This window comes from Nannobrachium achirus, assembly GCF_963921795.1.
Source record: "Nannobrachium achirus genome assembly, chromosome: 2".
NCBI classification, from domain to species: Eukaryota; Metazoa; Chordata; class Actinopteri; order Myctophiformes; family Myctophidae; genus Nannobrachium; species Nannobrachium achirus.
Window position 1 is genome coordinate 68,354,477 of NC_137811.1, and position 22,154 is coordinate 68,376,630.

Genomic DNA, 22,154 nt, shown 5'->3' on the forward strand with positions numbered 1-22,154 from the left:
ACGATGGCTGGCCAGATTGTTGACATAGAAACATAGGTTTTTCAAAAAATCTTAGAAGGATTCAAAAGACACTTATAGAATCGGGTCAAAATTCAAATTTTCACAAATTTTCTCTACAAGCTTGCAGCGCGGCACTCGGTGCCGCGCTGTGAGCTTGTATATCTGCTATTTTTCAATAGTTAAAGCATAAAATAATAATACACAATAATGTGTACCCGTTGTAAATGGAAGGGTCCATTTGGTTCTTGGTTTTGGGAATTATAAATGGAAATGTGTGTCAATGTAAAAGCCCTGCTAACTACACTGACGGAACACACAACAGCAGGGAGATCAAGGCTTTGCTTAGACTGCACGGTGGCAAATCGGATTTGTTTCTGGAGGCTGATCTTTAAGTCTGTCCACGCTGTGACTTGGACTGTAAGTGATCACATTGGATCTGTGTGTTCAGACGCCGTACGCCCACCCGTGTTGGTCGCTGTGGTAATGACATGGGCTTCACCCCCAAATGTATTTAGTTTCTGTTGCGTCCCTAAGCCGATAATTTGAGGAGACTCTTGAGCTCTTTTTGAGTCTCCATAGGTATCAAAAATGATTAATTATTGGCTTAGGAAAGCGACAAAGACAACAACAAAAAATGTCCATGAATTTGAGTCTCCATTGGGTGAGTAATTGATAGAAACGTGCACTACGTGGTTATGGCGATGTCACTCGCTGACAATATTTATTTCCGGCGCGTGACACCGCGGCACGATGAAGTACAAATCAAGCTTCAGCGTCAGAGTGTCCAGACTAGTCGAGACTATAAACATGTTTAGCAATTGGAATCAGAATCACATTTCAAACCACCTGTGAATGTGGTTCAAATCAGAAAAAAGGTCTGTTCAAAGATAATAAAAAAAAAAAAACAGATTTAGGCCATGCATGCAACACAGCCTAAAGCAGTGTTTCTCAAAGTTGATTCCAAGGGACTCTGTGGGTTCCTTTAGGGGGTCTAAATTGACCCATACAAGTCTTGTAACTCTGACCGTATACAAATGGAACTAAATGGTAGGGTCCATTTGGTTCCATTTGTACACGGTCAGAGTTAAAGGAAGACCTTGACATCTAGAAGTTTGAGAAACACTGGCCTAAAGAGACAGATCATTGTAAACAGCAACATGCACTTGCTCACAGCTGGCCCTTACCTTTGTAGGGTTGGTGTCAGTGTTTACATGGAGAAGACAAACCAGCTCGCTGCTTTCTCAGACTGCACAGAGCAACGGATCAATCAAGAATGTTATCCTGTGTTGCGTCGTGGTGGTGCAAGGGGAGAAGAAATATCATGTTTGCAGGTTGTTTTTGTCTGGCATGCATGCCGGGCCACACTGGCTGCCCTGGGGCTAAGTTTAAGCCCTGGACTGTTTTGGAACTAAAAATAAAGAGCAAATGGTGGAGCCTCAACTGGCTGACCGACCGGGTCCTCCCAGGTTCAAACACTCTAGAGGGAAAAAAAAAAGAAGAGAAACAGAAGAACACTGATAAACAGATTGTATTTATTGTTTTAATGAAGTGTTGGTCTGGTTTGCTTTGTAATTCATGTTGTGTTTCGTTGATGTCTATTGTTCCTCTAATACACTCTATTCTATAAAGCAGTATTGCAAACTGAACAACGGAAATAACACAACAGGATTATTTTTTTTGTCCCACAAGAGTGTGTGTGTGTGTGTGTGTGTGTGTGTGTGTGTGTGTGTGTGTGTGTGTGTGTGTGTGTGTGTGTGTGTGTGTGTGTGTGTGTGTGTGTGTGTGTGTGTGTGTGTGTGTGTGTGTGTGTGTGTGTGTGTGTGTGTGTGTGTGTGTGTGTGTGTGTGTGTGTGTGTGTGTGTGTGTGTGCGCATTGTAGTGTGTGCACTGTGCATTGTACTAGTGTCCGTACTGTAGTCAAAACCTTCATGTGTCATTTGTCTGAAACCCTGTCATGCCCAGGTCATGTCTCCATAACTACTTGGTCTTTTGTTTTCTGAACCGCCGTACCCAACCAGTCTCTATTTATAAACGCCACAACACCGAGGCAATTTAAGACCTCTGATAGCCAGACTGGCTTTGAGGAAACCCCCATTCCAGAGCCACGAGTGAACAAAAACAAGTCTCAAATCCAATAATTGGCCACACGACAATTGGACATTGCATTGTTACCTGGCTCTTAAGCAAAGAAATGATAATAAATCCCAGACAGGTGGCTGCCTGGCAGACTTGTTGTGGAACTGGTTTTGTTCTGGGTGATGATGTGTTCATTGTGCAACACACTGCAGTGAATGGTTCTATTTAAACCCCCTACTCACACAAACACACAGGAATGGTTCTATTTAAACCCCCTACTCACACAAACACACAGGAACTCTAATCTGGCTCAATGGCTTCTCCTCACACAACACAATCTCCTCTATTTTTGTCTGATGAGTACAAGCATACCTGACAGCTAGGCTGGGCCATACACAATAAAACCCTCTGTGCTAATTTAGCCTAAAGGCCTCTCCATACTTCGACCAAAATGTTCGGTGAGTTGTGTTTTCCGACGTGCAAATTTCCGAACTCTCGTTCGGTCCAATGCTTTTCAGAAGTCCCGAGGGATATCATTTTATGGTAGAAAACGACCTTTTGACCGAAAACGACGGTTTCGGTCAAAGTATGGACAGGCCTTAACTCAGAGAGCGTTCAAATGTAACCAAATGTGTACACTCACTAGGTTATAAATTAACACGGAGAACTGGCTGGTGTAATACAACTAATAGCTACATGGAATTAGGCTAATAAGTAATAACTTATTACTAATAAAATTGCTAGTGTATGCTAATAAGATGGAAAAACGTTTCTTTTAAATGAGCTAGTTCATCATCCAAGATGTCACACCAAAGTTTATTAAAGCGCTGCAGATAAGCTTTTAATACAGTAGCCTACTTGTCGTACATTTCAAGGCAACATGGCACTCAGTTTATATGGTTTGCACTCAATGCAAGATAGATTTTCAAGATTTTTATGTTTTATTCTTGTCAATGTCAGTCAAACAATCAATCAATCAATCAATGCGGTGCTGTGTGTTGGTTAAATCATTTTCTTCACTGCAGTGTGGAGCAGTAGAAACCCGAGAACTTCCCTCTCTTCATGCATGTGACTGTAAAGAATCTCGTATCTTGTATCTGACACATTGACACGAAAATGTAAACTTTAAGTCATAGAATGTCTGGGGTTTCACGACTGAAGCTGTGAATTCACTTGAAGGAAACACTGTGCAAACATCAACACACGCATGTGCACGCGCACACACACGCACACCAGCTAAGTGGTAGGCAGCAGCAGCTGCTGGGTGTGTATATTTAGAATGCTTTGAGCGTCAGTCAGTGTAGCTTTCACCTGCAGGCCGACCGGTTGCCCGGACAACAAGGCGTAATGACACCGCAATATTGCCCTGTACTGTGTATGAATGTACGGTATGTGCGCCATCTCTCACCTGGTGTTAACCCAGAGCACCGTTCCGTATCGCCGCTACTCTTTTAGCATGGCTGGCTGACCCCGGGATGGAAATGAATCCAGACCCCTTAGCCCCGCTGGCCCTCAAAACCTTTACATTTCAAGGATCCCGCTGAACTCTGACTGTATGCTAATGTGTACACTGTCAGAGCTACAGACTTGTGACGGTCAGCTTTAGAACCCCACCATGGGACCCCACCCTGGAACAGTTTTTCAAAGTGACCCCCAGGGGTTGTCAGCGGGGCCAATTGCAAAGGACAGGGAAATGGAAAAATACAAAGTAAAATGAAAATCATGAAACCTGGGTATCAGCCATTTTTGCTATTTTTTTATTTTTTTTTTCAAAGTAATCCTGCAATAGGAAGGCCAGAGGCTATGGCTGTTAGGAGGTCCTGGGGGGCATGGAAAAGGTTGGGGGGGGGGGCATGCAGGGGCCTGGGCATAGCTGTGTTTATGTCATGAATGAGTGACAGATGACCTACAGGTTATGTCTGTCATGGTTTGAGGTGGACACGCACTGTATGTACTGTATGTAACTTACTGTACCTATACATACAGTAAGCTATGTAAGTAGCCTATCGTTCTCTGAATGACAACAATGGACTTAGACAAGCCGTTTTATGACACTCGGTGTCGGGCTCTGAAAATAGCAGATCTACAAGCTCACAATGCATTGCGCTGCGACGCGTTGTGAGCTTGTAGATTGACTATTTTCAGCATGCAACCAAGTGTAACGCCATCAATGAGGCAAAATACATGACATACTAAAATCTTATGATTCGAGAGAATGAGACCGAGGTGGAAAAGTGAAAGCCTTTAATAAAGTGTCTATAATGCAATGCAGGAATAAAAACTGCAGCGTGACTCTCACCCTGATGAACCATTGTTGCTGCAACGCGTAGCTGCAGTTTTTATTCTTGCAATGCATTAGCCACTATATTAAAGGCTTCTTAAAGGAGCTATAGTCAGCTTTTTCTTGAAAAACGGATGCTAAAATAAAAATTATGTTTCGAAAATATTTTATAAAACAAATTAAGCTTCATATGTGTTTCTTTTCAAAAATGAATGATAAAATAATGATTTTGTCCGTTGTCCGGCTGACTTTGTTTACATTCCTCTTCTATTCTTTTATATGGATTCCATATAAAATAATAGAAGAGGGATGTAAACAAAGTCAGCCTGACAACGGCCAAAATGAAAAAGTTAACTATAGCTTCATTATATATATAAAAAAAAAAAAACATTATTTTTTGGATAATTTCTGTCACCTATTATATACCCAAAGAGCACCTTGTTGGAGATTTTAACTCTAGCCAAACAGATGTGCTCCTTCTCCCTTTTTTCTAAAATCTTATGATGATTAGTTGACTAAAAAACATAGGGCACTTTTAGCTTAAGTTGCCCTGGAAGCAAGAAAAGGTGAGATGGCAGTAAAATCAAAACATCTAGACATAATAAATTTCAGGATGTCTTCTATCATTTGAAATTATGAGTTAGCATCTATGACAAAGGGCCAGAAAAATAAAGTGGTCAAGTGGCAACTTGCCCCAGGTTAGGGGTAAGTTGATCCAAGTCAAGGGGCAAGTTGACCCACATGATATTCTTAACTTTAACAGTTTAAACTTGAACAAATAATGTATTTACTTATCAGAAATATTTTAATAACACATTTCCCTTTTGTCTTATTTCTTTTCTTCCGGTTATTTAAAGCGTAAGAAAACATATTAAAACCAATTAAATAAAATGTGTAATATTCAGAACCTTTTAATATTTGCAATTATTAATATAATATTGAAAACTTCTCTTAAATGAATGTATTCATCAAAATTAAAGATCATTCAGCATAATTTGAGTAGCAAAGACCTAATAAAAAATATGATTCACATAGTTGAATTTACCCCAAGGCATTTGGTTCATCTTGCCCCACGGCCACCTTTTTGACATAACCTGGCTAGCTTAATGCTTCAGGCTGATATTTAGCTAAATGATTCACATAGTTTTATACATTGGAATATCACCAACATGCATGATACTATACGTTTAGACCTGGGTACATTTGCTTTAACTTAAAAATCATTATACCATAAAAGTTAAAAAAAAATACGACCAGCAAAAACACTTTTTGTGTAGAAATATGTTTGCCACTTTGTCCATGTATCTGTCAACTCCACAGCCAGGTGGAAATGATGGTTGTGTTCTTATTTTAAGGTCAAATGACAACTCATATGTATAGTTTTAAAGATAAAGGGGGTGGTTCATCTTACCCACAGGTTCATCTTACCCTGTTCTCCCCCTACATTAAATTGTATTCAAATAGACTATGACTCATTGATTCTAGTCATGATGGTACAAACTTGAACAATGGCATGGAACACTGTGATCATTGTATGTTGTCATTCATGATGAGCAACAGCACTTTCTCTAAACAATACAGTGCCATCTGAAGCTTCCCATATTATCAACTATGACAGTCAAGTCTAGATGGCAAGCTTTCCATTGTTACCTACACAAGGTTTACATAAAACATGCAGTTGATTTCAGATTTGTCTTTGGCTGATTAAGATTTGCAAAAATGCTTTTCTATATCTATCTATAAATTAGCGAAACCTACGTGTGTGCGTGTGCGTGCGTGCGTGTCTTGGTGACGTCATCACCCGATTGATGACGTCACTCTCTGTTTTTACAAGGGTTTTCCCATAATCAACAAGTGCAACCTGATATAAATGGATGGAAAGATGGTCTGGTTGCCCTGGGAACCAGACTACATCCAGCTGCTATACAGTTATTATCATAATTTTTAAGCGAGAAATGTGTGCAGACAAAAAATGCCAGCCAACGCTAAGGTCACTGATGGGTGAGTCGCAACTGTGTCTGTGTAAATCGGTGTTGTTACGCATGACGTCAACGGTTTGTGTTTTGTGACCAGAGCTTTGGTCAGACCGAATAAGAATTGAAGCAGTTTTAAAACATCACATGTAGTCTGAGTACATCCTAGAGAGAGTCCTGACAGATAGAGTGTACTGCAAGAGTCAGTGAACCAGTGATATATAGAGACTAAGGGGCAAGACAGGGATTGACCGAATATATCAAAACCACATTTTTCCAGCCTGCAGACAGTCCAAGTACCAGCAAGTTTCCATACACCTTCACATCTCAGGTCCTCCTCCCTGAAGACATGAAGAGGAGCCACAACGACCTCTACGGTCAAACGATGAGAAATGGACAGCTCCCCTCATCTTCCTTTGCAACCAGCCAGGAACAAGGAGACACAGACCAACCGAGCTCATGCGAGGACTTCGTCTCAGCCAGGAGAAGAAAAGAAACATCTGATGACCCACCCATCCACAGTGGAGAAAAACTCTTCTACTGTGAACAGTGTGGCAAGGGTTTCAGTGTGTTAAGTTCCCTGAAGACACACCAGCGTATCCACAGTGGAGAAAAACCCTTTGTGTGTAAACAGTGTGACAAGGGTTTCAGTGTGTCAAGTAACCTAAAGACACACCAGCGTGTCCACACTGGAGAAAAGCCCTTTGTGTGTAATCAATGTGACAAGGGTTTCAGTGCGTTAGGTCACCTGAAGACACACCTGCGTGTCCACACAGGAGATAAGCCCTTTCTGTGTAATCAATGTGACAAGAGTTTTAATCAGCTAGGTCACCTGAAGAAACACCAACGTACACACACCGGAGAAAAACCCTTTGTGTGTAAACAGTGTGACAAAAGTTTCGGTCAGCTAAGCAACCTGAAGGCACACCTACGTACCCACACTGGAGAAAAACCCTTTGTGTGTAAACAGTGTGACAAGGGTTTCAGTCAGATAGGTGACCTGAAGACACACCAGCGTATCCACACGGGAGAAAAACCCTTTGTGTGTCAACAATGTGACAAGGGTTTTAATCAGCTAGGTTACCTGAAGACACACCAGCGGATCCACACCGGGGAAAAACCCTTTGTGTGTAAACAGTGTGACAAAGGTTTCAGTGTGTTAGGGACTCTGAAGAGACACCAGCGTGTCCACAGTGGGGAAAAACCCTTCCACTGTAAACAATGTGACAAGAGTTTCAGTCAGTTTGGTGATCTGAAGACACACCAGCGTATCCACAGTGGAGAGAAACCCTTTGTGTGTAAACAGTGTGACAAGAGTTTCAGTGTGTTAGGTTACCTGAAGACACACCAGCGAATCCACAGTGGGGAAAAACCCTTCCACTGTAAACAATGTGACAAGAGTTTCAGTGTGTTAAGTAACCTAAAGACACACCAGCGAATCCACAGTGGAGCAAAACCCTTCCACTGTAAACAATGTGACAAGGGTTTCAGTGTGCTAGGTCACCTGAAGACACACCAGCGTACACACACAGGAGAAAAACCCTTTGTGTGCAAACAGTGTGACAAGAGTTTCAGTCGATTAGATAACCTAAAGAGTCACCAGCGTATCCACAGATGAGAAAAACCCTTTGTGTGTAAACAGTGTGACAAAGGTTTCAGTGTGTTAAGTAACCGAAGGACACACCAGCGTATCCACAGTGGAGACAAACCCTTTGTGTGTAAACATTGTGGCAAAGGTTTCAGTGATTTAAGAAACCTAAAGCAACACCAACAGTGTGTCCATACTTGAGAAATATGACACAGTCCTTTTATACCAGCTCTGGCCTTGTGGACTGGCCTTGCTGAGGTGGTGACCGCACCGAGAACACTGAGGAGAAAGTAACACGAAAATCTAATAATATATACATTCACACTTGAATCATTTACCTAATAAGATTTTGGCACGTGGCGGCTAGGTGGCTGACGATCTGTAGACCAGCTTTGCAAGCTGGTGAAAACACGAGGGGCTGGACTTGAGGCAGGGGCGTCAATTCGGTATGGCAGGGGTATGCAGCTGCCATACCCTGGGTCCAGGGGGGAAAATAAAAGTTACATTTAAATATAAATCCATGAATGTCTCTTTGTCTATCTGTATTATGTTGTTAAATTACAGTAAAATAACTACAAAATTTAACAAAATGGTCACTTTAACAAGGTGTTGTGGCACGTTTACTATGCCAAGTTTAGCTGCACTTGAACAACCATTCCAGGCTGCCATATCCAGCCCAAGAAACCGTAGAAACGGGGGGAAATAGAATGTACTTCTTAAGGTATGGCAACATGTCTGGTGCCTTCGCACACAAGACACCAGTCATGTTGCCATACCTTAGCTTTTTCTGAACTGACGCCACACTGACTTGAGGTTGACGCGAGAGCCTCTATCTTTCAAATGGATTGTCGCCTATGGACTAGGATCATTTTCCGATTCTCCGACACCCGTGGGTGTCTTTTGAATGCTCCGGTGGGCGGATCGGAGCGACACAGACTATTCAGCGATTTTTTCAAAAGTTGGTGATAAGACTAAGAGCCAAATGGACCCTTACAGTTCTGTATCTCCAAGGGTGTACAAATGGAACCGAATGGTGTGTAAACAGTGTGACAAGCGTTTTTCTTTTCTTTTTTTCCCCCCACAGATGCAGAGAAAGCTTTTCGGTCGATCGGGGTATCGATCGAAAACATATGAAAATATTATTTGACTATTTGAAAAACACTATGTTACTGGCAGTGGTAGGATATACAGTACAATATATTAATTAATGCATTCCTTCTAATATTTTTTGTTTTCACTTTTATTTTGTAAATATTTTCCACAATTTTCCACAATAGACCGATGTTAACCATAGTCCTGGTTAACATCTGTTTTACCTTACTTTTACTCAGACAGCATGAGAAAACAGTGCACTGAGACGTCCTGTGTTCTATACTAATGCTGCTGCATTCCTTTATTTATTTGTGTGCAGAAATGTGTCACGGTTTCGGCTAACGTGAATACCTGGATCTCCTCGTCCTCTAAACACAACACAACGCAGAGCAGTAGCGAGGGTCTGCTGAGAAGTAGGCCCAGACCGGCTACATTGGTGCCCTGAGACCCGTCCGACATCGTGGATCAACACCAGCTTGGTCACCGGAGGTTGTCGAACGTCACAACCAGGGCAGGAATTTCAGGGAGGCCATGAAGGCCATGGCCACTGTTGCACCTCAGTTTGGCCTTGTGCCCCTCCAAAAAATGGCATGACCTGAGGCCACAGTGGCCTTAATGCCCCATCTGACTAGCCTGATTTCAGACTCTACGCTGGGGATTTAAAATTTGAAATTCCCAATCACAAGAGATCTGGTGGGAGGGGTTGTGTTTGACTTTTGCACACAAAACATTCCCTCCTCCCCCTCCCCTCAATGACATGCACCAAACAGGTCATTGTCTTTGATGTTTCATTGATTAGAGAGAATCACTAACGAGCTATTCGACACTTGTATGGCTCAATCAATGACTGCAGTTCGGAGCCCTTTTGAAGTTCAAAGGGAGCAATTAAGAACTCTGATGAGCCACGCAGCCACCCCTCCCTCCACTGTTTCTGTTGATTTTCAAAAGTTAGACGCGCCCCTCCTCCGCATTGCATTGATTTCATTGGTCGGTTTCGGTCGGTTTGAGAAGCTTTCGGTAGAAAGAGACACGTCATATGACACATCCAGACCAAGAGATGCAGTTCACTCAGAGAGTGGGCGGGTCTATTGGCTGGAGCCAGGCTACCATCTGACTGTACCACTTTCTGCTCTGTCTCTGTCTTGTCAACATGTAGACACCAGTGTCTCTTTCTTGTCAATATGTTGACACCATTGTCTCTTTCTTGTCATGTCTTTTGTTGAGTCCCCATTTTTTGGGCAATGGGCTGAGAATGGATCAGATTGTAAATACCATATTTTATTTATTTCACTGCAGATAGTCTACGTATTACATGTAAAATGATCCTTAACCCTTAAATTCAATTAATTATTTCAATGGACCAAAATCTTGTTTTATTTTATGGCCTTCCTGCCCTGGCATTTGGCCTTTGTGCCCTCAAAACATTTACAACACCAAAGACCAAGTGGCCTTGCCCCTAAAATGATGAAATTCCAGGCCTGGTCACAACAACCACAAATTAAACTTCCCTTTTGAAAGGTAATAGTGATGTGACTTTGCCACAGTTACAAGGACATTGGGGAAATGGTTATTTTATTTACTTTTTTTTTCCTTGAAAAGGAAAGGTCAAGGACAAGGTTTGGAGAAAAGAAAGTGTCAAGTGAAAAAAGGCAAAACAGAAAGAATACTTTACTGCTTATTTTGACACAGTGTTTTCTGTAGTTTTCTTTTTTTGTACACATCAACCAAGTCATTTGAAAAAAAAAAAAAAAAGTGAAGATGGATTCTAATGTTGTAAATGGTAAACCTGTTCATACTGTTGATTCTGGTTCTGTGAGGGGGCACAGCCAATTACCTCTCCACTTTCTGGTTTTGGGAGGGGGGCACAACTGTCTAAAGGTGGTTGCACACTGCTGCGTTTTTCGTTGCGAAATGTGTTTTTCAGGGCCAGGAGAGAGATAGAGAGAGCAAGGGACCGAGTGGTGCGCGAAACGGGCAGCAGTGTGCAAACGTGATTGACATAACGTGAGGTTGATTTTTGAGCGGTGGTCACACCGTCTCCATAGCGTGGCCGTGTGTGTATGTGTGTGTGTGGGTGCGTCCGTATGTAGCCTCAAGCCTGTGGTGTAGTACCTTTTCTGACCACACATGTTAAGGGAGGGGCGCTGTTTTCAGGCCAGGCCAGACCAGGCACACACACACACACACGCACACACACACACAGGGGGGAAGGGGGGAGGGGGGGGGGGGGGAGGGGGGGGGGGGGGTTGGTGGGTAAACCACCGCTCAGTTCACACGGGTGTGATTTTTTTATTTGCGTGCTCCGAAATTCACTCCGATATTCGGCCCGAAAAACGCAGCAGTGTGCAACCACCTTTACTCTCCATGTTCGGGGAGGATGCACAACTACTTCGCTCTCTTGGGAGGGGGGTAGGCTACAGCTGTTTAATTCTCCTGTTGCAAGTCCAGGTGACGTGATGTCACCATGCAGCGCCCAGCTCCACCCACCCAGTTAATGTTCCAGGCAATGTGGGCTCCCCAGTCTTCACCTCCACCCACCCTTTAGGGTCGCAATAATAATAATAAGGAAACTAGTGAAAATAGGCAATCTACAAGCTCACAACGTTGTGACACATTTGGGTCATGGGCTAAAATATACAAGATATGATTTTGCATTGTCATGGCATTGGGTGTGGGTGCTACTGCTGCTGCAATGGGCATGGGGCAAAAAATACAGTGTGAATTAGCCAAATGTACCGGTGCAGCCTATGAAATTATTAATCACCTCATTAACACTTACTTCCCTTAGGACCATTAGTTTTCTGGCTTTTTGTGTACCGTTGTTTCCTGAGATTGGCACATTTCCTGGTGCAAGCTGCCCACAGGGGTGGGCTGGCCATCTGGCATACAGAGCATTTGCCCGGTGGGCTGGTAGGCTAGGGGGGCTGGTGTAAAAAAAAGAAAGTCGCCCTAATTCTGCCCTGCAAGCATTGTTTCAGAGTCTCAGTTTGGTGTCTGTGTCATGCTCTAGTATATTAGCCTATAGCCTACTGTATATTGAGCAATCAAATACAACTTGTTTGTCCAATTCTCAGATCAATATGCTTATTTTCCATTCATTAGCTAACTGGCCAAAGTTCGGACACATTTTGGCACTAATCATGTTCATACTCCGCTTGTTGGTGGTGAGAACTGTATGCTAACTTATACAATTTATGGATTGTGTAGTTGTGTAGTTATCATTTGTTGTCTGTAAAAGTTGTGGTATTAAACACTTGTGTATTTATATGTGCCGCCCTCGACCGGTAGAGTATCTTCGCGTGCGCTGGTTGTGGGGGCTGGTCTGGCCAAGATGCCAGGGCTGAATTTTAGTCCCAGTCCGTCCCTGCTCATTGCGCTGAGCAGCCAGGTGTGAGTCCAGCTTCCCATGGGTGTTCCAGCGTCAGCCAGCCAGTCTGAGGCTGCTGGACTGAAGCCTCTACCTCCTGACCGTCCTTGTGACATTCCATGAATGTTACTATCACTGAAAGGTCAGAGCCTCTTTTAACTCCTTTCGACTCCAGCCATGACCCCCTCCTCAGTGTCCCCTGTTTTGAAACCCCTCTTCTTCCTGTTCAACAGGGCCTTAATGGTCCCTTTGATCCAGGCCTTTGTTGTTGGGAAAGCAGCGTAATGCGTATCCTTCTGGTGGTAAATGGTGCATTTCTCCAAGGTGCTTTACAATGATTGTGCGTTACATTCACCCATTCACACACATTCATTACATTCACACACACACACACACACACACACACACACACACACACACACACACACACACACACACACACACACATTCATACACCGATGGCAGAGGAAACCATGCAAGGCACCAACCTGCTCACCTAGGGGTTCAGCGTCTTGCTCAAGGACACTTCGACACTAACTCTGGGGGAGCCTGGGATTGAACTGGGAGCGGCCAGCTCTACCTGTACTTTACTTCTAATAAAGTATTCAGTCATCAATCAATCAATCAATCAATCAATCAAAGAATTCTTGTGGCAAATAACAATGGCCTCAAACCCACACAGCCAACAGTGGGCATGCATGTAGCCTGTGTCGTAGATTAGAGGTTATCATGATTGATTACGTGTGACGTTATAGAGTGGATCATGTATTCATTGATTATATTAATATCTAGGTCTGTATGATGATACTAATACTTGATAGGAGTTGAGAGGCCTTCAGTAGGCCTCAGTAACTATTGTTTTGGTAAAGCCTATCTTGTTATGGTACGCCTCGTTCCTGAGGCCTTGAAGCCACACAGTATAACTCTAGTATCTGACCATTCTTCTGGGCAGAACTACCTTACCACTGTCCAGAGTGTTAATTGTACTTCTGTCCATCATGTTATATAAACTTGACCACACCACCACCTAATATAATTGTCTTGTCTCCTCATTTTCTCATTGATTATTGATTGATCTGAATTCCACCACACCTGTCACAACCTAGCTCATAAGTATGTGATAAAAGCATCAACTAGAGTAGGAGCTAACATATTGATACATTTGTTTGGTGATGTTTGCACCCCTATATAACTTTCTGAGTTGCTGTTCAGGCCCAGGCACTGTTTTAGAGAACTACTGTATGCTATTATTGTATCTGCAGGAGATGCAAGGGAAAGGAGCGATTGTTTTTGGTGATGACGACGGAGGCACGCTATCTCAGGTGACCTTAAGCCACGTGAGACAGCGCCGAGCGAGCGGTAGCGAGAGAGTAGCCATGAGGAGCATGATGCGACCCGGCGCCATTAGAAGTTGTTAACCCAACTTTCGGCACCTCCGAGTGAACACAGTGGAGCACTCCCTACCTCCGGTTCAGCCAATCACAAGCCGCGGCTGACCTCCTACGGACACCATTATTACCTACTGTATTATTAATATCTATTTTTGTATGATGTCAGAACCTTATTTTGTATATCTGTGCTGTCGGGCAGAAACCAGCTAACTCCAAAATGTTCACTTTTCAAACTATATAGCCTATATATTTTCCAAGAAATAAAGAAAACCTTATATTTTTTTAAGCAAAGCCTCGTCAAAGTTGGTATTATAGCAATTTCCCTCAACACACAAACACACATGTTTACATTGCCAAAGCAGAAGCGTACACGGTACAATGCAATCAATCAATATAATAGACTTCAAACCAACCCAAGGGAGTGCAGTGCCCAGCGCTGAGTTGGTCGACTCCATATATGCCTACTGTATGTCCATATATAGTCATATATGGAGATCCGGTTATACAGAACTGCCGATCCCAACCGATATATAGTATACAGGGTATACTGTATGACCATATATGGGCATACTGATTACATCAGCGATCTCCATATATGAGCATAAAAGGGAAGGGACACAGGCAGACAGACAGACAGACAGACAGACAGACAGACAGACAGACAGACAGACACATGTACAGAGATCTCCCTATATGGGCATAACAATAGACTGTATTATTGCATACTGGATGGGGTATACTTTTCCAACTGGCATCGTTCCTGAGTAGGTCAGTCTACATGAATTCCACAATGTCAGTCTCTGTCTGTGCCCAAATATGCCTAAATATGGAGTCATATGGGTTCAATTGTCCATGGTAGCCATTCTGTAATGTCAGTCCTCTATGACATATCTATGACGTATGATTCCACCTTTGGCCATTGACATCCATTATAAAAGTAGATGGTTTCTGTAAAGGGAAGAAACAGATTCTCCTGGTGATGGACGCAGGATCTTCCATGTAAAATCTAACACTATTCCGTTCCCAAACGCTCCCAAATTGGTGGGTTGTGACTGCCAAAGCACTGTAGCATCGAACAAGACCCAGATGTTACAAGCTTAGAATATATCAATTTTTAAGTGAAATATTTCGAAACGTGTAAAAGATTAAATAAAAAAAGAAAGACATCAAAATGGAGATCGCGGCTCCTTTGACAGAGAAACTGTCAGAGTTTGTGGGTCCCCATTCAGAACCGGCACTGCGACTCATGCTATCCATTTTCATGGGTTACCCCTGTGCCCTGGTGTACCGCTGGTTCCTCTTCCACCAGCCGGCCACGGTCGTCCACCTGTTCCACATCGTCTCCGGACTGGCCCTGGCGGCTATCAACTTCGGCGCTCAGCTCTACCACTCCGCCATATGCGTCTTCGCCCAGTTCCTGATTCTGAGGCTCATGGGCAGGACGATAACAGCTGTCCTGAGCAGCTTCATCTTTCAACTGTCATACCTGCTGGCAGGCTACTACTTCACCGCCACCGAGGAGTACGACATCAAATGGACCACGCCGCTTTGTGTCCTCACGCTCAAGCTGGTCGGCTTGGCGTTTGACTACTATGACGGCGGGAAGGAAACCGAGCAGCAGAGCGCGGAGCAGCAGAAGGGGGCCCTGCAGTCGGTGCCCTCCCTCCTGGAGATGTTTGGCTTCTCCTACTTCTACGGAGGTTTCCTGGCGGGGCCCCAGTTCACCATGCGCAGCTACCAGAGGCTGGTGGCCGGGGAGCTCACCGACTCCCCCGGACAGCCTCCCGGGAGTGTTCTACCTGCCATGAAGCGCTTCCTCCTGGGTCTCCTCTGTCTGGTTGCACACGTAGTATTCAGCCCTCACTACCCGCACGGCTATTTCCTAACAGACGAGTACGAGGCCCAGCCCTTCTGGTATCGCTGTGTTTTCATGCTGCTATGGGGCAAGGTCATGGTCTACAAATACATCAGCTGCTGGATCATAGCGGAGGGCGTGTGCATACTCGCTGGCCTGGGTTACAACGGAAGGGGACCCGATGGACAGCCCCAGTGGGACGCCTGCGCCAACATGAGGATGTGGCTGTTTGAGACCACTCCGCTTTTCACGGGAACCATCTCCTCGTTCAACATCAACACCAACGCCTGGGCGGCCAGGCACGTGTTCAAGCGGCTGAAGTTCTTGGGAAATAAGAAGGTATCTCAGATTGCCACCATGGTGTTCCTAGCTATCTGGCACGGCCTGGACTCCGGATATTTCCTCTGTTTCTTCATGGAGTTCATCATTGTCAATGTAGAGAGACAGGCCCAGGCGCTGGTAATGGACAGTCCGTTGCTGACCAGACTGGCCAACGGTCCTCTGTACCCTCTCATCTACATAGTTCAACAGTTCATCCACTGGCTCTTCATGGGCTACCCCCTAGTAGCGTTCTCCCTCAAAACCTACGAGAAATGGTTTAAGGTGTATTCGTCTGTCTATTTCTGTGGTCACGCGTTCTTCATCGCAGCCTTTTTGGTTATACCAATCCTCCGTAAAGTGCTGGTGCCCAGGAAAGAACAGTCTAAGGAGGATTAAAGTTCCACCTGGTCTCAAGTTGATTATCCACCCAGGATGCATCTGAAGAAAACTGAGTCTAAACAATAAACAGATAAAAAAATGTAAATGCACCATTGCAAAGTGAGCGGTGCAAACATGACACACATGCACATCTCCTTGTATGGGCTACTCTGTCCGTGACGTCACTTTATATGTACTAGCACGGATACATGGAGATCCATGCTAATACATTTGGCTAATACATTCTGTAGCCTACTAAAACACAACAAAGTGAAATGTACAGTAGGAGAGATTTGCACCACTCAAAAGACAATCTGTATTTTCTAAATCTTTCAAAAATGTTTTGAGTTTATAATAACACGCGAGGGAGATTTTACAAACATTGGAAGAAAACATTTACAGGAAGTGACCATTGTGCCCAATGGGTAATCATGGGCCAGGTCTTTTCATTTGTCTTTTTTTATGTGGGCCGGACACAATGAATTTGAGAGAGAAATGATTGCACACACACAGTTTTGCACTCGCCAGTCATGGGTTATAGAGTCAATAATGAATAGTTTCCTCTGTCTTTCTAAACTCAAGTGCTCACCAACAGTCACTCATAGTGAACCTTTATACGGAGAAAGGTTCTGGCACAACAACAGTAATGTATTTGGCACTTTCAGATGTGATAATATTGCATGATTTGACTGTTGATTGAACCCTGTATTGTGTGCCATAGTCAACTTTGCAGGCACACTCTCTCTCAATACTGGAACTACTGTGTGGCAAACAGCTCCAACACCATCTTAAAGTTTGTTGACGGGAAAGTGGTGGTTTGCCCGATCTGAAATGTCGAATGATGGCGCCTATTTGAAAGGGAGGGTACTTGAGCTGTGCAGTGGTGCCTGAAAAGCAGTGGGAAAGAATTCTTCGAAAGCATTCAGGGATGAAGCAATACCAGCAATAGTTTGTGATTGTGACTCATGAGCAATTGAAAGTGTCTCATGTCTTTCAAAGACAGCCTTTTCTGTGAGACTGTCAGGGCCCTAAACAAGGACAAAAAACTACAAAAAAACATAATAAAATAGAAATCACAACAAAACTAAACGGTATTAGATCTTTAAATACTTCCTTGCAGTTTTTACTCAGACTATTACTTGCACTAATATACAATAAGCATCTATCATATCTATGTGAACTTTGTGCATTTAAATGGTAGAGGGTGCATTTCTGTAGCATCTTTATCCAAAGTGCATTACATTCACCCATTAGCAAAAGGTGGATTAAGTACTACAAACAACATTTCAAGAAAAGCCCAAAATAAATGAAGTATTATTACAATTGAATTATAATAACAAAACAGCATTGCTGTGTTACTTAACACAGAATTGCTGTTGTGTTACCCAAACATGTAGATGACTGATGTCATGTTGATGACTACCGAACATCCACTTTTGCGGCATCAAATAAGTCAAGTCTTAACCAAATATGGAGTTCCACAGGCTCCCGGTAGGTATTCTGAATAAGGTGTACAGGCGGCACTAGTCCATGTAGTGATGATCACAGAGATCTTGACCTTATACCCTCATATTCTGAGGTGTCTCAGAATACTTTGATAATATTTGGAATTAATCAATGTCACTTCAATTTAACCACTTACTAAAACGTACCTGTGCTTCGTGCATTATTTGATCTACACCAAATCTCGTCACCAAAAACAAATGTGTCACGTTGTGACATATTATATCTTAAGGGGAAAGATTTACATTAGGCTAATTCTGTACAATAATGTGACATGAATGTAAGGTGCAATAATTCAGTTGTGCTATGGATGAAAAGGTTATTTACAGGGATGGCCTGGGCCAAAACACGTTGAAACCCACTGCACTATTGGCCCTTTAGAGCAGTGGTTCTCAACCTTTTCAGGCTGTGACCCCCCAAATAATCATATTTTAACTGGGGACCCCCCACCCTGACGAGCACTAAGAGTTGAGGCATTGCATTTTGCTATTTTCACAATTTCTGTCTCTAATATTTGACAATTTGGCCAATGTTTAATTTGTCATTTTAGAGGTTTTAAGAAGTCCTTAAATTGCCACTTTAGAAATGTGCATATAGCCTCTATACACTTAAGCTTTATGTTGGTTTGTTTACTGTTGGGACCCCCCAAAATAATTTGGGGACCCACAGGTTGAGAACCGCTGCTTTAGAGCAGTGGTTCTCAAAGTGGATTTCATGGACTTTCTAAGTATGTAACTTTAACAGCGTAAAAATGGAAATGGATTTGTACACTGTTAGATGTCAAAGTTTGAGAACCACTGCTTTAGAGAGACGGCTCACTATGAATGGCTGTGCTACACCCTAGTTTATTGATTTCCATCTACAGTATTAGTCTGTTAGATGGCTGGATTTTTCGGTTTCATTCACATGAGAAGTGAACTCATGTTTTTCTACGGATAGAGGGCATTGAACATTGATAGAACAGATTGGAACCACCTGCATGGAGATGTACCTCCCACTGTGTTGATATCTGAGGCTCTATGCATGCCTATTCCATGGCTTCTACTCCATCATGGCCCCGTGCCATAGAAGGCATTGGGGCGAGTAATACATCTCAATATCAATATATCTCTGCTGTCGGGCAGAAACCAGCTGATGTCCAAAACATTATAGACAGGGTGCTATGATCTTTTACCCTATAAAACATGATCATCAGGTATTATGATTATACTTGGAGGAAGATGTTTTTCAAAAAAGTGTACAGAAAGTGTTTTTTTTATGTGGCCACACCCACCTGTTCAATCTGGTGCTGTGTATACAGTATATAGTAAAAAGGCGAGTAAAGTAGCCCCCCGTAGCCAGGCTTACTCATCTGCGAAGAGAAAAGCCTGGTGACAATATCAGGCAGAGACTGTTCAACTTCCGCCGCGAGAATTTCACCGGCAGACTACAACGCATGACGTAACTTCGGTTAAACACAGCACTTCCGCCACTTCCGCTAGAACCAACCGGAAGCCATATTGTGGCCAGGGTGCGAGTAAAGTGCCATTATTTCCGGCTGTTGTCTTTTAACTGGTTGTTCAACTGATGCTTATTATAAAGTCTGCATGTCTATGTTTTGCTGTATTGTAAGAGAGTATTTCTACATTGCAGTGTTGCATTTGAATACTTTTTCCACCACTGTGTGTGGTGTATATGACATACTGTAATAATTATGTATGATTTGGGACAGGTTTTCTGCCTGATCTGAAACAGCTAGTTTTGAAAGAGACTGTCGTTTAAGGTGTGTGCATCTTCTGCTGTTTCTGTCATACAGGCCTGTTGTTTTCTTGTGCATCTATTTTTATGTAGGCTTTGCGGAATTGGGAATTTATTTATATTTTTTTGTGAAGAACCATTTGTTTTACTATGTGGACTGACATGTACAGTATATTATATTGCGACCGTAGGTCGCATTTACTACCAAAACCTCCACAGGCTGTCCGTGAGTGAGTCAGTCCGTCAGTCACACGTTACACGTCACACTCTTGCCCTGCTCATATCTCCGCAACCGTTGCCCCGATCCATGCCAAATTTTGCACACACACTCCTTACCTGCCAAACTACAACCTCCAAGGACCCCCAGAGCTCCAGGGACCCCCAGGTCCCTGGGGGACCCCCAGATGTAAAAAATGACCAAATGTGCTAAACTGACCAAATGACCACCCGGGGCTGCTCACGGGGAATTCCCGGGGACCACCGACTCCTGGTGCTCCAGAACGGATGCAAAAGTGGTGGCGCCCCCAGTGGAGGACCCCCTACACTGCAGCTCACATAAAATGCCGTAACTCCGGCTAGGAGCGACCGGGACAGCCGGGGCCGGTACCTATTCGTCCGCCTTGGCGGCGCGGAGACCCCACCCCTCATTTCTCACATGGCCCTCTTCTAGCGCCACCATGAGGCTGATTCTTGCAAAACACATTTTTCGACACTGCTCCTACAATTTTTGCCCTAAAATCACGCAAATCGGTACACAGTATGTCTACACTCATCCCATCAACATGAATCTCTCCCATGTAGCGCCACCTCCAGGCCGATTTTTAAAAACACATTTCTGGACACTGCTCCTACAGATTTTGCCCTAAAATCACGAAAATCACTACACAGTATGTCTACACTCATGTCATCAACATGGATCAGGAAGATTTTGGCAAAACACATTTTTGCCCTATTTGTGGAGATAAGTGACCTACGGTCGCTTATCTCCCGATTAGGGAGTCTTACTGGTATTATGTCCAAATCATAATATTGACAGAGAACATCTTTGTGAGGAAATAATCTATTCTGTCAAGAAGATACTGGACGTCTCGTCGCAGCACAATGACTTGGGGTCTGGAAGATCTCTGAATACATGAAAGTTTAGGCCAGCAATTCCCATTCTGTGGGCTGGGCACCCAAATAATTGGCAAAACACTACGATTTTATTGGCATTACATTAATACAATTGTTTCCCTTTAAAACCTTGATAATGGGTTTCCATTGTGACACTGATAAATGGGAACTTAAAACGTATTTTGGTTTCATATATCCAAGCAGGAATACAATCGATTGATTGATCCATTCATCAATCCATCTTCAATCGCTTATCCCGAAAACTTCCAGATTTCCTTATCTCGAGCAACTTCCTCCACTCCCTCAGGGAGTATACAGAGGCGTTCCCAAGCCAGTTTGGAGATATAATCCTTCCATCTGGTCTTTGGTCTGCCACGGGGTCTCCTCCCAGTGGGACGTGCATCGAGGACCTTCCTAAGAACATGTTCTGAACACTGTAAAGTGTTCATGACTTCATGATGGGTGGGCTGTGAATGCTTTAGAGCTCTGAATGATCCAGAAAAGGGCTGGGAACCACTGTTTCAGGCTGTAGTCTTGGCCTGAGTGGCAGTAGGCATGGCCAGTGTCTTCAGGTCTGTGATGCTCTTGGCAATGCTCTCCTTCTCCTGCTGGGGGGCGATGCTGCCAATGACGTTCTTCTCCACCCAGTTCACCGCGTGCTCCTTCTCCGTCTGGCGGTGCAGGTTCTGCAGGGCGATCTGGTAGTCCAGGCGCTTCTTCACCTCGTTGGTCACCATGTGTCGCCTCTCCCTGCGGTTGGTCTCCAGCAGCATGGCCACGTTGTTTCTCTTAGCATCAAAGAGCATCGATCGTCCGTCTACTCTCCACTGCTCCTTCTTCTCATCCTCAATGGCCTGAGCCAGGCTGGCCATGGCCAGGTCCTTCACTTCCTGAGCCTTGGCTACTTTCTCCTCGTTCAGTTTGTCAGCGAAAGCTGCAACACTGGGGCCATAGGTCTTCACCCCATAGACAATGACGGCACCTATGGCAGCAGCGGCGAAGGTCTCGTGGTTGATGACGTAGATCTCCTTGGAAAGCATGTAGACGAGGAGACCGGTGCCCAGCATGTAAGGGCCCGTGACTCCGGTCTTTGGGTATAAAAAACGGAACAGCTCTTCGGGGATGATCCCATGGCGGACTTTCCCTCCCTTCTCTGGAAGAGGGGGTACGGGGGCCAGACACCGTGACGTTGCGTGGAGAGAATGTGACGCCTGGACCAGGCCAGCTCCAAAGTGACCACTGCCTTTCAAGGCATTGGTTGAAACGGAAACGAGTCTTGGTAGCATGTTTGAAGGATGAAATGCCAAGTTCTTGCTACAACAGGCAGGCACACACACACACTTGTGTCCGCTCTGGCAGGGTACGAGATTTATTGCTGCTGCTCCCTCTCCTAGATGACTCGGTACTTATGCGGAACAGCGCAAGCTGCGTATGAGGTCAGTCATCTCCATATTTGGGCATAAACAGCGGAGAGACACG

General features: G+C 44.0%; 2 protein-coding genes across 2 annotated transcripts; one reads left to right on the forward strand and one right to left on the reverse strand.

The window, feature by feature from the left end:
* Positions 1–14,939: 14,939 nt before the first annotated feature.
* LOC308300048 (lysophospholipid acyltransferase 5-like) lies at positions 14,940–16,340 on the forward strand (the record flags this gene model as incomplete). The annotated part of the gene is made up of 1 exon (XM_080743813.1): positions 14,940–16,340. The coding sequence occupies one exon, from the start codon at positions 14,940–14,942 to the stop codon at positions 16,338–16,340; it is 1,401 nt and encodes a 466-aa protein (XP_080599939.1).
* A 4,856-nt stretch (positions 16,341–21,196) lies between these two features.
* LOC308307277 (ATP synthase F(0) complex subunit B1, mitochondrial-like) lies at positions 21,197–21,988 on the reverse strand (the record flags this gene model as incomplete). The annotated part of the gene is made up of 1 exon (XM_080752460.1): positions 21,197–21,988. The coding sequence occupies exon 1, from the start codon at positions 21,959–21,961 to the stop codon at positions 21,197–21,199; it is 765 nt and encodes a 254-aa protein (XP_080608586.1). The 5' UTR covers positions 21,962–21,988.
* Between the last annotated feature and the right edge of the window lie 166 nt (positions 21,989–22,154).